Source organism: Pezoporus flaviventris, unplaced genomic scaffold (assembly GCF_033815535.1).
Source record: "Pezoporus flaviventris isolate CSIRO_AGI_PZ_B2104156 unplaced genomic scaffold, CSIRO_AGI_Pfla_v1 ptg000001l, whole genome shotgun sequence".
NCBI lineage: Eukaryota > Metazoa > Chordata > Aves > Psittaciformes > Psittacidae > Pezoporus > Pezoporus flaviventris.
The window spans coordinates 6,064,635-6,081,036 of record NW_026892549.1 but is presented as its reverse complement, the minus strand read 5'-3'; the positions used below and the strand labels follow the sequence as shown (position 1 = coordinate 6,081,036).

Below are 16,402 nucleotides of genomic sequence, written 5' to 3'. Positions count from 1 at the left end.
ATACTTGAAGACAGCAGTGTGACCCAAAAGAGCAATACTTTTTTTCTCAATATACAAGAGGAGTAACAAAAATCAGGATAGAAAACAGAAGTGTCTGATTCAGGCTCTTACCTGTGCTACCTCTTCAAAATCATCATGTCTTTTCTGCAGTGCGCGTGCTCTGTGAAGAGATTTCCCCACTCCTGTATGTTTACTCAGAAAGGCTTCCCCATGATTTTCAATCCAGTCCAGTACCTGCCAGAAGAGAAGAACATCCAATTACCTCTACTGTCTCAGTGGCACAGAGAAATTCTCAGGACGAGGATAAAACAGCTGCAGAGGTATTGCTTTTGCTTGCTACAGCTAAACATATGCAGATCTGTCAAAGTCCATTCCATCTGGATAGAAGATAAGTATTTCTAGATGTTACTGGTAAATTAGAATTATTGGATTTTTACTATTCAATTTATTTTGAAGTGTAGCTTAGTTATTTGAGCCTGCCAGATAGCAAACATTGACTTAAAGAATTTTGAGGAAAGGAATCAGAAATCTGGTGTCTTTCGCAGCAAGTACCCTTCCCTCTTGAGAGCTCCTTGTGTACACTGGAAACAGTGAAAACTGATTTTGCATAAACAGCAGATCTTAATGCAAAGCATCTTAAATGAATCCAAAAGCATGATGAAGGATCAATTAAAGTTTATTTTGATGTGGGGAGAAAGCATTATCAGAGTACCTAGAATGAAAAGGTTAAGAAGCCTTCACTGCAGGCTGTAAAATGTTGACAGTGTGCACCCTCCAAGTCTTTAAGGTTTTCAGTCCCAAATGTAACTGATCCTTATGGAAGGGTAAAGTGGCAAGTCTGGTATTTTGAGAGTTAAAGAGGATTTTCTTTTAAAAATTAAACTGTATGATCACCATCCACTTGGAGCTCCTTCTCACAACAACACCGGCACTAAAATTTAGTTCTGTTCAAGGTCTACCATAAGCTGAAGAAAAAAAAATTAACTTTACAAGCTTGGGAAATTTCAGAATGCGATCTCTACCCTTTCTGCAACTCTGCTAATACACAGAGGCTAAGAGAATAAACAGTACTAGATCAATACTGGTATTTGTGTAAGTAGCTAGGACTCCACTCCACAAGAAGCCCTGGGCTCACAAGGAGCTGTTGATCCTCACTGCTACCGATACTCATGGACTAGCAAACAACAGCTGGTATTTCTGTCACACTGAAGGGAGTAAACACCACAAGAGTCCCCAGGACAGCAATACTACTAGAGCGCTGCACCTGCAAACAGCCTCAGAGCTGCATCGTCTCTGCGCAGCACTGGGGTGCAAGCAGCAAGCATGGGCCCCAGGGATGCTGGGCAGGGGCTGCAGGACACCTTGTGGCAGCTTCGTCTGAAAGGGGCTCTGATAGCAGGACATAGAACCAAGGCAAAAGATAGCTGTTGTGCAAGCAGCCACTTGTCTTGTGTGCAACTGATAAATAAGCAGATATCATTGACTAAGCCCAGAAATCTAAGACTGGAGAAATTAAAGATGTGTGTGTAGGGTTTTTTTTTCCCCCTTCCTTCCCCCCCCCCCCCCCGGCAAGTAAAGCTATTTCATGGCTTGATTGCACAGAATCTAAACCACCTGGTGTTTAAGTCTTTTCTGTACTGTTGGATCCCAAGCATATTTTTGTAGGAAGCTCCAAGTACAAACAAAGTTTTCTATACATACACTTATTTCCCAATCCTATTATTTTGCAGGAAAAAAAGCATTTTTTTAAGTAATATTTTGTGCTTACAAGTATTTTTCAGTCACAGAATACAAATAATTTCACAAAATAGGCTATCAACACACTTTATGGTCTGCAGGGCCAACAGACGTTAGGCTCAAGTGTCACTGTGGGGATGAAGAAGCAAGACCAGGTGTGTTGGCAGTTCAGTCATCACTTCCCATTTCCCTTTCTCTGATCAGCTTGCCTTCCATCTGCTTTGGTAAATGCCTTCTAGAATTTGTGTTATTAACAGTCTGTTAATAATTCCATTAACAGCCTCTTTACTCTTGTCAGGAGTTTTCAATTTATCTATTAAAAATGGAACCAGATTAAAATTCAATTTTGAAAACATCTCATTTAATGAGGTCTCATTTTTAAAATATTTTTTAATGCAAACAACTTTAATTTGAGCAGTGTTTCATACGAAGTTAGTATGCAGTATGTACTTTCTATTTATTAATATTTGATAGCCACTCACTGTAATGCTACAGCAAAATACTCTAGTAACTTTTTCATGCTTTTTCAAGTAGTAATCACATAAAAATAAAAATTTTATCCCAACCAATGTTATATCGGGCTGCTTTAGTCACTGTTAGATGAGTGATGACAGAGATTGCCTCTTGCATTTTAGAAATCCTAACACACCAAAAAAACCCCACCCAGAGTTGGAACATTAATCCATTGGGAATAAACCTTTGTTCAGGACTGATCCAAAAGCTTGCAACTCTTGAAGCAAAGTCTCATGTTGCATTCAAGCAGTTATTCCATAGTGCCTGACGCAGAAGGGCGCTACGTGGTGATTCATCAAATCCTTCTTATAACATGAAAGCTTCCCTCTGAAGTAATCTATGCAAGTATTGATTAGATTACCATATCCTTTCATTTATAAGATTAAATATAAAATACCCCTTGAGGTGACAAATTTGTACATCCACTTAATAAATCAACACTACATGACAAGATTAAAAAAAATAAATCTATAAACCATCCACTAATGACACTGGCTATAACACCCTTTTTGAGTGCTTTCCTATGTCATTTCTATGCTTAGAGTGCCACATGTAAGATTTCATAGACCCTACCTAATCTTTAAAACGTTCCAGTTCAAACTGTTCCATAAGCTCTATTTCTGCCATGATTCCCACAAGAAACAACCATGACTTTTTAAAGACTAAGTTCCTTAACAGAATTTTTGTGGCTCTGAAAACCACGTTAACATATTTGACCACTGCAGTGTTCAATGCATTTCTTTTAGCAACCATTTTATGAAATCCATAAATGTTGGACTGAAAATACTGTGCTAAATTTTAATTATGCGTGGAAGGGAGAGGGGGGAAATACTATGTGTGTATATGCACATTAAGAGACTAAGTGAACTGCTGAGGTGTCCCAGGAAGTAGGCAGAAGAAATAATGTTAGTATGAGGCACTGATAATCCAATAGTCCTAACTATCAAAGGAATCCTTGGCATTTATATGAGCAGCTAATATGCCATCTAATAATTTGAAAACACAAAGAAATATCACATCTTTGTTTCTATCATACAAGGCACAGAAAGTTTGCACTAAATGAAAAGAGGTATGGGAATAACTGAGTGATCAAAGCAACAGCAAGAACATAAATATAGCTGGATTCAAAGCACTTACTCCCCAGCGAAAACAAGGCAAAATGTAAAGCAATTAGCCTGTGGCAAATGCAGGAGCAACTCTGAAAGGTCACAATTAAACCTGAAATCACCAGCACTTGTAAACATCTACCTGTCAGCATGTCTGGAAATATTCTCCCTTACACTGAAGAAAGGAAATGTCTTTAGAACTAGTGTAACTGTGTAATAATTCAAGATAAACACTTAACATTTTAATTGAGAGCACAGACTGTATAACTTACTCTACTGCTGAAAATTAACATCCTGAGATAGAGTTAGCCATTGAAGTTACAGTGCCATAGTTCAAATAATTTAATTAATCCTTAAAAACGTAACCAGCTTGAAGATGCTGTTTAAAATGCAGTTAAGAGTGTTTTCCAAATTACATCTTCAAATTTCCTAAATGTCCTTTATTGCCAAGCTATTGTTTTCTTAAAACAGCTAGAAAAAGACTGTAAGTCATGAATTCTTTGGAATGAAAATACTATGTTACAGATAGATCCATCATCTGAGGTGTTTCTTGAAACATAAAATATATTTTGCAGCTCCAGTATATGACAAATCTCATCCTAGTACTCATTTACTACTGCAGCTCACTCGTTTGAAAGCTGCTCAGGAGAGGGGCCAGGACCTCCCTCCTGTTCTATAGCTCCTGTAAAGTAAAGCCTGATCCTTCCTGACAGCAATTTAAAAACAGGCCAGCCGCTGTTCATGCAGGCAGCATTTGCCAAAGCAGGCTGCTGTCCATTAGATAAAACTACAATAATAAAACCATAGCTAGAGTTTGAACTTCAAGGTACACCTCCAAGCACGGGTGAAGCTGCCCTGGAGTCACCTAGGAAATTCTCTAACTCACAGCTTCTGAAAGGGCTGGGGGATAATAGTCTTGGTATTTCACCTTTACCTGCAGCAAATTCCCATCCCACACCTCACTGACCCAGCCACTACTGGTGAGTTGATTTGGGTAGATTTCTGCTGTTTCTTTTCACAGTCCCATAAGAAGTCCATGGGAAGGAATAAATGAGCTGCTCTGTTCACTTTAACAGTAGCTTGCATGGGACTCCAGATAGTGTGCACGTGAGCCTAGGAGGTGAGAAGGCTGCTCCCTTTCTTTTCTGGATGGATATCCATGACTCCGTGTTTAATTCCCAGCTACTAGAAGTTTATACAGCATCAGGCTCAAAGGCATTAAATGTTTGCCAGTAACCTGTTAACAGTGGGATAACAAACCAAATGCTCAAGAAACAAATTTGATGTCAGCAACATTTGTTGGTGGGAATGCTACAGGTTACATGTAAGTGTTAAAAAGAAGATGTTAGTATCTCTTGTTTTTATTTCATCTAGTTTAAGATCAAAAGTGGTAGAAGCATTATCTTCTTTCTATCATGATGTGCATGTCCTGTCTCCTTATCTCCTCAGGGGCACAATTACACACCCAGCAAAATAAGTATCAAACCAAGGTCACCAGGAAAATTAAATAAAACTCCAGTAAAATTACAGCAGGCTGACTGTGCTAGCTATTACAGTTATTATATGGCTGGATAACCACAAGATTCAAAATGCTACCTGGAAGAATAGCCATAGCTGTCCCTGTTGAATGATCTGTGCAACTGCAAAAAATAATAATAGTGGCAATTCAGTCAGGTTTCATCTGAGTACAGCATCAGGAAACAGGTGCTTCCAAAGGCCACTCCACACTCCATCTTCTTGATGATTGAACTCTTGCCTATGGGAACCCTAAGACCTATGGTGGCACACCTAAATTGGCAAAATAAATACCGCCCAGGTAAGGTCGGAGAAAAATGTACTCCATTTGCAGGGAATGGTGATAGTTTGTATGGGACAGGGTAGGAAAACACAGGAAGAAAGAAGTGGAAGAACAGTTTTAAAGGAAAAATGTTGAAGAAGCAATCACACAATAATTAAGCAAAGTTCTGGGTTGATAATTGCTCTTCCTCTAGGCTAATTTGTATGATGGCAATATGGCAAGATGATTACATTAGTGCAGTTAAGGTCAAATTTTTTAATAGCTTAGAAAGTTAATTTGATTTTTAAATTAGGGAGAGGGGGAAAAAAAAAAGCAATGGACACTATTTTAAAAGGGCAGATTTTTTCAACGTGGGTCTTTGAAAATGTAGCTTCTTTCTGTAAGTACCTTTCCTAATCAGCAAATGTGAAAACTAGGAAGCACCTCATAAGTTTATCTGACTTTAAAATAAAATCTCCTTGGAAAACAACTCTTTCTCACCAAGTCCCCAAGCTCTGGTCCCATTTTACATGAATACAAAACATGAAAGTAGTAGTAAATGCATTACTTTAAGGAACTATAGCCATTGTTGACACTACTTGAAAAACTGCATTTTCACATCTTTTAAATTGTATTTCTTATAGCAGCAGTGAATGAAGATGAAATGAGAATGACCTGGATAAGAATCATAAAATTATTTGGGTTGGAAGACCCTTAATATCACCTAGTGCAACCATAAACCCAAGACTGCTAAGTCTACCACTAAATCAGGTCACTAAGCCCATCTACAGGTCTTTTAAATATCTCCAGGTATGGTGACTCCACCACTTCCCTGGACAATCTGAACACAAAGGCTTGCCTAAATATACCAATCACTGAATCCTACATGAAAGAGATGAGAACTGTAAGCTGGTGATTAAACCATCATTACTATGATGAAGCATATTGTGCTAGCAGTGACAGGGCACTCTGACTTTTGCATTTGGCCCAGGCCCGTGTTGAACAGTTTCATTGCTCCTGAGCGAGATGACCCACTGAAGAGCCTTGGCTGAGGGAATCATTAATCTTTGTTACTCTAAGACCCACTGTTGTTGCCATAGTGACTCTTAAAACTAGGTTCCTCTGAAAACTGAAAATAAATTATACTGTTTTACACTTTAAGCAGTTAAGAGTCAGATCTTGATCGCAAACTAGTACAAATCTGGCATAACTCAAAGGGGTTAGATTAACTCTTTGGTGACTCCAGCAGAGTTGTAATAAATTCCAGAGCAACTCCATTGAAGCACACCCAATTTATGCTGTTTTAAATGAGGCCCCATTTCAAATAGGTGCATAAGCATTGCCTAACTTCAAACACATGGATACAGCCTCCAAAGTCCGTTAGGTTTATGCCAGGGAAAGGAAGCCAAACAGTATCAAGTTGCCACTATATGCACTTTATGGCTTGCTCTTGAGATGCTATGGGCTAACTAGAATTCTGGTGGGATACCAGGAATTCATGTGACACTTTAAAACTTGCGGGTTTGCAGTCTCATCACCATTTTCACAAGAATCAAACTGTATCTCTACCTTTTCTGTAGCTGTTATTATAGATGTCCATTATTTCCAAGGCCTTGCACGTCTGAAACTTTATTCCACAAACTCTGCGTTTGCCAACCATGTTTTTTGTAACCAAGAAATGTAGTTAAAAGGTTCATGTTTCAGATCATGCTTTCACAGGTACTTCACATCCAAAACTTGTTTTAAATGTTTTGTTATACTGCACAGCAACAAAATCCCATCTTTTCTGTCAAAGCCCTTCAAAATTGTACAAGCCTAGTTAGTAACGCTGGCTGAACTAGAATTTGCAAGTACAAGACACACAATTTTTAGCAGAAGATAATTCATTCCCTTACAATAGATTAACTAGAAGCTACACATCATATATGCATTTATGAGCAACATAACTCAAAGTAGGCACTCCCTTCTTGAGAGGTAAAAGGGCCTCTATGCCATAAAGAGAGCACATTTGCCAGAGAGGCGACAATCTCTGAGCGGAGGCAGCAGACAGTTGGGGATTGTCAACTCCTCTCCATTGGAATTACCTCTGCTGGGGCACGTTGTTCTGTGTGGGCTGCCACTGCCAGCCTCAGCCCTGGCCACCTACCAGGCCCTTCAGGAGAATTTGATGTCAGCAACAGTACCAAGGAACACAAAACAAACACCGAGAATCAGAATAAAAACAAAACTAAAGAGCCCCCCAAATGCACAACAAGTCAAGGAGACTTACTAAATCCTAATCCTAACGAATAAAATGCACACCAAGTCTGACTTAAATTAAAATGTAGTTCTTTGTTGCATTCCAAATCATTGCTGAAAATAGATTTCTTTTCCCTCCTATCCTGGTCCTGTCACAGCAGGGTAATGTCAAATAAAGGTCTAGCTGAGAAAATACACCAAAATACAAAGGAACTTATCCTCTGGCTTTTCCTGGTATTATTAATGGTTTATAATAGAAACCAAAACAAAACTCAACCATTCTTAGTTGTGGTTTTTAACTCCTAATAAAAACTGAGCTCCCCTTTTCACTTCTTTCTTCATGAAAATTAAAAGTTGGTGGCACAGTATTTAAAAACAACAAACATTTTTTTAAGAAGGGGATCACACCTCATGTTTAAAGCACAAACATCATCTTTGGCTCCCATGACATTACTTTTAATTTCAGAGACATCTATGACTGATTCTAAAACACATCTTGTTCTCATCAAAATCCACAGCAAAGTTTCAACTGACTTCAGTAAACGTAGATCAAAGCCCCTGTGCATATAAAGGTAATAAGCAGACTAGTTACGTATCCAGCAGAATCCGAGCCTCCAGACACATGCCTGAACACCATGTTCTAGTTCTCATTTAGCAACTTCTGAACAAATGTAGTTCATATGATAGCATGTTACAAGCTGCGTAGGTACATGCAGATAAGTGCACTCGTACAGATACAGCTCTGTTAATGCAGTGCAGTAGCAGTGTCAGGGAACTGTGCCTCACTGTTCACTCTCTTTGGTTAAGCATGTCAAATTATACAGGCATTCTAAAAAATAAGCAAAACGCAAGGAGGCTTTCATATCAAAAGTAGATGGCAACTTAAGTGATTTGGTTCAATGCCCAGCACTGCAGTTCAGCAAATGACTCAACTTCCCTGCCTCCATTCTCATTTCTAAAATGACATCAACCACACTTGCAGTCAAAACAAGCAAGGCTGATAAAGTGTTTGGAGTGAAAGCTGCCTTCAAGTTTTTGCAGCTTCTACCAGTATGTGGCTCCAAATTTGGGGATTCTAGGAATCTTTTCCCATACAGACACATACTAATATAATAAACATCATGGCAGCTGTACAAAAGTGAGCAGGCAATCCATTCAAAGGTGGCGCTTTAAAATTAGGTGGAAGCTGCTCTAAATTCACAGGGTAAAAATGCCTAACTTTTGAGGATGTAGCTATAAATCCTGAAATTCCACAGCTTGACCTGTCTGTGTGGCAAAGACTAATTAATATTTAGAAAATAATATAGCTAGCCAACTGGATTCTTCTGTATTTAATTCAGCTCAAACAGTCACTTTCAAATTGGTTTGAGACCTAATCAGTGTATCCCACTATCACCAGGCAAGCAATCTGAGGTTTCAGGGATTTGTGGGGGGTTTTTGGTTGTTTGGTTTTTTTTTAAAGAACAGGTGGAATTGAGCGAACAGAGCTACACTCATTAACAGTCTGAGGACTGGATGACAAAAGTGGGTTTTCATACTCCAATCCTTTCTCAAGGAAGATCTTCCTTAAAATGCTACAACAGAAGACCTTTCCTGCCATCAGTCAGAAATTTATCACCTCCATTTTGCCTTTCCTTTTCACCACAATTCCTTTGTGTGGTATGTATGTACTCAACTATGCCTGGGTCTCTTTCAAAAGCCAGAGAACTAATGCAACTGCTATTAAATATGATTTTTTTAATCACTCCTTGCTTTTCCTTTCTAATTATAGTTATTCCAAATACCAGCAAATAATTAAAGAGGTCTTTTCAAAAGAAAAAAGCACACAGTCCTGTTTGCCCTTGGAGGGAAAAGTAACCTTTCAGACCTATCAGTATTTTGCTGTGTAGTGCAACTAAATTAACGAGGGGAATTAAATGCAGAGCCAATTACAACATTTAAAAAACTTTCTTTAGTCCCTTGTCTACATTCAACCAAAAAAAGACTCCATGAAATCAGATTCTAGGTGTTTTTATAAGCTTCCTGCACATTATGTGAAAGCTTCACCTCTGCACAATTTCTCATTTTAACAACAAAAATCTAACCTCTGTTGTTAAAAATACTGCTAGTTTGCCAAAAGCAGAACATCCATGTTCTGTTCTTTTCAGTGGGGACAGCCTTGCAAAACACAGCTGATAATAGTGAATGCATCCGAGTAAATTACACAACTGCTGAGATATGTGGGTCTATCAATTTAGAAGTGTGTCAGAAAAGTGCTGAATGTGGAGAAATGTAAGCACATAGCTTCTCAAGACTCCTCCCTGCTTCTAGCGCCCATAGATATCCTACAAGCCCACCTGGAAACAGGACTGTAGCAGTTCATCCAGACAAGACAGTCCCTGCAATAGGATTCTTGCTCATCAACAGCTTCTGCAGTAAAAATCACAACGGAGTAAAAGATCCTCCTGGCTAACCCATTCTTAGCAGCTTCTTTTGCTGAAGTATTCAAAAACAGCTGTGAAAGGTCTCTAAAGTGAATGGTATGACTAAGCAAAGATATCCTAAATACCTTCCATAGCAATGGCCTGAGCACCAACAAGATTATTCTCAACTTCTCCAGCACCATCTCAGAAGTTCATGATGACTTGCTGATTCAGGCCTTAACTTGAAGTAGCTTTGCTCTTCCATTCCTCACCCCACTCCAAGAGCTTTCACATTACTGTAGACTGGCTGCTTACGTCATGCAATGATGTGTGCACGGTCTACCACACAGCTGCTCCAGCTTAACTGCTTACCTTTTCACAGGCTTGTATGGCAAAAATAACCCCGAGTCTGCTTTCTGCAGATGACTATTATGTACTTATACAGTTCTTCATGTCTATAAACATTTTACAATGGAGAATATGGTGTGTTCTGGCCCCATCCACCTTCACTCTATGTAAAAATCTGATCCCAGTCCTAGTAATTCGTGAGATGCAAGATTTAGTCATGTCTCTCTTGGGAACAGCACGTTCAATTCAGGGCTCTGGCAGAGCTGACTGGGTGTAGGTCGGGCATTTTGAGAGCAGTACTTGCCCATTTCCTCTGAGCATTGGCTGAGGTCACACAGCCCCAGCCTGCTCCTTCACTAAATGTTGTCATCTAGGGTGCAAGCTCACCAAAAGGAGTAGGAAAACACATGCCTCTCTTAGCCTGAGAAAGGACTTCTTTCAACTAAACATTGCTTTCCTTTGGTAAAGTTCCCATTCATCAAATGCGTCCCACTTATCTTTCATTTTCTTGATTAAATATTTTACTTGATAAAATTTGGCAACTGACTCTCCAATAACATTCCAAGTAAGAGAACAATAGACAGACAAATGAAGAACTAATATTTCTTCCTTAATGCCTGGATCATTACTAATGTTCCCAGAATATTGTTTTTAAGGAAATAATGAAAAAAATACATCTTCAGGTTAAACCCTTGTTGTATTCTTTAAATGCTGAACTTCTTTTAGAGCCAAATTTCAAAGCCCTGTGTGGGTGGAGAAGCTATAAATAACCATATTCGTGCATGTTCCTTCTGTACAAGACACAGAAAATGTGCTCTGCATCAGCATAGAAAGATGCTGCTGTGCTCTGCATGAGGCTTTTCAATGCTGGCAGGTAATTATTTCTTTTGCAGTTATGCTGCTGGTGTTGCTGTTTGTGTCTGTTGTCCAATGCTAAGGAATCATACCTGACAACTAACTGTAATGTGATGAATTAGCAATACAACTAATCAGATCTGTCAGTCCCTTACCAAAAGTAATATTCATAAATACAGAAATATTTTAATACCTAGGCCATATAGAAAATTCTGGTTGTTGCTGTCCAAAGCACTAATTTGAATAGTGATATTGCTCCTTCTGAGGCTAAAATGCCTTCCCCAGGTCTCTAATCTTGTCGGATGTTCATCCTTCCAGATCAGCTTTACATGGCACAACTGCTGGACTGGTCAGGGCTAAGGCTGGTTCTAGTCTTAGGACTGTCCCCCACAATCTGCGTGGTTTGCTGGGACATAATCAGAGCTTTCTGGAGGAATATCCCAGGTCTCTCACAGCTCCAGGGAATGGGAGAAAATATCTGTTCCAGGCAGAGTGGGCACTGAACCAAAGGCAACCTGAAACACTCTTGATATTTTGCTCAAGCAAACCTCCCTTTCATTTTCCTTTATGGCTATTTCCACCATGCCGTTCATGGTCTTGAGCTCCTAGGAAAAGAAATGCCTGAACATACTCATTGTCTAGCACAGCTTCTTCCTCTTGTGCATTGAAGCAGAGGTTCTCTGTATCTCTTCAGTACCGACAGGTGAAACAATATCCTAATTATTAGAAACCTCTTGCGTGCTGAGTTAACAATGCTCAGACTATGCCATGACCATGTGTACTAGTTGGTTGTTTGGTTTTTTTTTAATTCCTAAATTCTAATAATTATTTAATATCTTATGTTTCTTCCTACCTCTAGTAACTGTTTTTCTTCTCTGGCATCACACCAACAGCAGAACAGCAGCATTTGCAGACCTGATAGTAAGTAGAGACAACTGCAGGACCCAGCTGATTTAGATTTCTGATTGAAAGCTCTGATTTAGACTTCCAAGGTGTTGATCTCCAAGTGGTTGTTACTAATGATAGCTATCATCACAGCTAATTTTCATGTTCGTGAACACACCACTACAGTCCTGATTTTCATGTTTGTGAGGAAAAGTATTCTGATCTTATAGAGCCCTTTTGTGACTTGCAAAGTATTTTCCTTGAATATGTTTGCTTCATTTCTTTTCCTCAGTGGGACTGCTCAAAATGTAAAAAGTCCCCAAGAAATACAGTGAGTACACAGGAGGAAAAGAAGGAGCTATGTGAACTCTTTAGAAAAGTACATTATCCTCAAATATGTAAATACAGCAATCAGATTTAACTCTGCAAGTGACAGATGTGCCTACAGGCTTCAAGAAACAAAAGAAAACTAATGCAGAGTGGATAAAGATTCAGAAAAAAAAACGACGCTTCTTAATTCCAACCCTGATCTGCTTTATGGCCCCTTTCAGTGCCTCAGCTTCCCTGTCTGTAAAACAAAGAAAGAAATCCACTGATAGAGTAATGTTAGACTAAAATAATGATATAATTTCTGCTACTATTAAATGTTCAGTTGTAGCCACTAAACACTCTGAAGGGAAAAAAAAAAAACAAACCCACAAATAACCACAAATTAAAACCCTAAAAACGTTTACTATATGTTTGTTTTTTTTCAGCTCCAGCTGTAACTAGTGCATAATTGTGTTAGTGTAGGCACCAATATAATAGTGCAATGGCAAGTTAGGTAGGCACCTACCTTGGGAAATACACTTCTTGTCTACTCAGTAGGAAAAGAGCAACCTACCTGACTGGCTCCTAATTTCAGTGCTCTGGGTCACTGTCTGGAACTGCTGCCACTGTACTAACACAGGATTGCACTCATAATTTAGACATTACTGTCTACAATTTGATAGTATCAACCTACCTAAACTGGTACTTGTTTAAACAACTAGTTCAAACAAGGCAATTAACAGTTAGAAAAGACTGATAAAGCAAGGATGAGGTTTACAATGGAGTACTCTAATACAAGCACAATGCTCCAGGCCCCTATAGACACTCCCAACTGAGCTCAAGTTCTCCACCACAGAGAAAACTGCTGATTGACCAGGATATAAAATAAAGCACTGCTTTAGGTTACTGGTGGGAGCAGTGATTTAGTCATCTTGGTTTAACAAGGCTTAAAATCACAGCACATAGCAAAGACAGGTTTAATAAGAGAAAAAATTCCATCTGGGAAAAATGGGGTTTGGTATATAATCTCATTTCAGTAATATGGAAACTTACCAGGATGGCACAATGCTGCAGTAGTCTTAACCACCCCTGCCAGGTCAGAACCTTTTGGGGCTGAGCATTATGCCAACATAGAGCTACAGAATCGCAGAATATAGGGCTGGAAGGGACCTTAAGATCATCTAGTTCCAACCCCCCCTGCCACGAGCAGGGATGCCTGGCACCATGTCACCCAATACTCTGTCCAACCTGGCTGTGAACAGTACAAGAGATGGAGCATTTACTACTTCTTTGGGCAGCCTGTTCCAGTGCCTCACCCCCCTCACAGTAAAGAACTTCTTCCTTTTATCTAACCCTAAGCTTCCCCTTTTCAAGTCTGAACCCGTTACCCCTTGTCCCATCACTACAGTCCTGACAAAGAGTCCCTCTCCAGCATCCCTATAGGCCCCCTTCAGATACTGGAAGGCTGCTATGAGGTCTCCACGCAGCCTTCTCTTCTCCAGGCTGAACAGCCCCAACTTTCTTAGCTGGGAAAACAAGTTTTCTCACACCTGGGGCTCTGATCTAATTTGAGACTAGAGGCAAGACATGAAAGTGTAAACCATATGGGGAAGGAGAAGTAGGAAAACAAGGATGAAACAAATGCCCTGAATGCCAAGAGTGGCTATTCTCCATCAGGGACTTTTCTAGGATCTCTTCTTTGTCTTTAAATAAATAGCCTGATGTCTCCAATATTTTCTCTCCCAGTTTAAGATATTCTTCTGTGTCAGGCTGTGAACAGGGAGAAAGGAATGCAGGTGCAAAGCTGTGTTTGACCTCCTGGCAGGGCTCCTCTGCCACTGGTTACAGCTCAGGTATTCAGACCTGCACCACAGCATTTCTCCTGCTGTAGGGCCACTGCAACATCTCTTCTGCTTCCACTGCCTGTCTGTCAGTCACTGCTCAGGTAAACCAGCACGTTTGACACATGGTGTCCCAGGGCAGAGAAGTCATATCTCAGGACTGCAAATGAGGAAAGGGCTAAGTTACTGCGGTGTGTGAGAAGCTTCACATATTGCACACAGACCCCATGCTAAGCTAGGCACTCAGTATGTGAGATGCAGCCAAGCCGAAATAAAAAGCCCAGGATGTTTGCATCACTCTGTACTCTACCCATATCTGTGTGGCTGATTTCTTCTGCATGTTGTAGCAGAAATGGATCCTGTGAGGGTTTTCAAGGGTGAAAGGCCAATGGCCTCACAGAGATACCAAAGGAGGTCAACGGATAATGGCAGTGGGAACCTGTTTGTGGGGAAGCAAACAAACAGATGCCGAGTCCCCTGGGAGGCTGGTAATGCAGTGATAAACTAGGACAGATGTGCAAGCAAGAAGGACAAGACTCATGAAAAGCCCTTTCAGAAAGGAAGAACTTCGAGCTGTTCAAGAGAGAAGAGGTACCTAAAACACTCCAGGTGTGAGAGACATGGTCAGAATAAGGGGCAAAAGTGATTTTGGACTTCTCCTAAGAGCACCTTCCATTTCCCAAAACCTCAAGTTTTCTGTGAAAAACTGCTTTCTTTCTTACGTTTTTTCCTAGCTTGGTGGCTCCCAGAATATGGCATCCCTCTTCCTGATCTTTCTTCTCTTCTGCTTTCCTGACACCACACACACATTGAAAACCTGAGGAGGTAAGCAAGCAGAAACAATACCCCCAAATACATTCTGATTGTTTAAAGTTACTTTTTGCTGGAGGGGAGAGAAAAAAAATTATTTTGTTGTTCCCCTCCAACTTTTCCTCCTTATTTGGGAAGGGAACTGTCTCAAGGTCAGAGCGTTTGGTACATTGCTGAAGCCAAAAATAAAAGTCATTTTCTCCATCTCTCAACACATGTCTCATGCAAAAAAAAAAAAATCTAAAAGGCAGGAAAGAAACAAGTAAAGAACTATCAAAACAAAGGGAGGAGAAAGGTAAAAGACCAATGAGCAGGCTTTAAATATGTTTGTTTTGCATGTTTCCACATTCAAAAGACATTTTTGTTAAAATGAACCATAGTGTAACATAAAAGAAAGTTTATGGCTGTAATAGTATACATGAGTTTGAGCCAACCAGCTCTGTCTAAATGTGCCTGAAGGGTCACCCCAGCCTAGGCAATAGCTTCCAGAAGTACAATCCAAAGATTACAACTTTAAAAAGCAAGCAAGAAACTTTGTGTAAGAGTTCCCTATGAGGAATATGAAACAAAAGAAGTTCCTTAAAAGTCTCCTGTGAGCTAAACCACTGTCTTTCGTCCCAAATAATGTGCAACTTCTCTTCCAAGGACAGAAATCCTAGAACTCTTCAGTCAAGTTGGTTAGGTAAGGCAACTACTGAAACAACACACAGCCAACAGGAGAAGCTAAAAGAGCAAAGAACTGCTGCAGAGCACAGGCATACAGGGCAAAGCCAGAAAAAGTAGTTTGTGGCATGGAGTAAGGTAGAGCTGCTAGAAGGAGGAAAAACTGTTAGTGGAGATGACTAGCATGGAGAGTAGCAGCTACCAGAAACAGGTCATGATGCCAGATCAGCTCAACATAACTTGGGCCTTGCTACCCAGCAGGACACAATAATCTCAAATCATGACTACAGTTCATTACCAGAGGGGGAATGTAACCAGCTGGCTGAGCAGCTGCTCTGTGGAGGAAAACACAGTGAAATTCCTATAGTTATGCTATAGGAGCTAGCTATCATTATCCTCTTTGTTGTCTGCTTAGGTTTTTTTCTCACTTCAATGAAAATACCTTTTGTTTGCCATCATTCAAACACAATATGGATTGAGCACTCCAAGTGACAGGCAGGATCATGAAAAAGCTGGGAGGCCATGTGAGAAGATAATTAGCAGGAAAAATCAAGAGAAACAAATGGATTAGAAAAGAATGACTATTTTGGACTCCTAAAGCAATGCCTAAATAGCATATTTATTTCTCAGCATAACAGACTTATTTCCTTTTTAGATAGTCCCAATAAATCCCGTAACACTTTTTCATAAGGGGTAAAACTGGAGTACCAATGACTAAGCAGGAGTTTGTGAATCAGACATCCTGACATGAAGAGTTCTAGTCAAGAAGCTTTCAGTGACCTTTTGCAATTCACTCAAAATCAGCCTTTTAGAAAAACCCATAATCTTGAGATGAAAGTAACCATAATAAGTAAGAGGTACTACTTATTATTGTTGCTTCTGGAAGATACAGGGGAGAAAGTCTTCTGGCAGTCTAGT

At 39.8% G+C, this 16,402-nt stretch overlaps 1 protein-coding gene across 13 annotated transcripts in view; it reads right to left on the bottom strand.

Annotated features, from left to right (window-relative positions):
- KALRN (kalirin RhoGEF kinase) overlaps positions 1-16,402 on the bottom strand; it is a 514,073-nt gene that overhangs the window by 236,849 nt on the left and 260,822 nt on the right. For all 13 annotated transcript variants that reach the window (XM_061472089.1, XM_061472007.1, XM_061471725.1 and 10 more), the window contains exon 10: positions 112-234. In XM_061472089.1, coding sequence (XP_061328073.1) covers positions 112-234 — 123 coding nt within the window. The remainder of the gene's footprint in view (positions 1-111; positions 235-16,402) is intronic.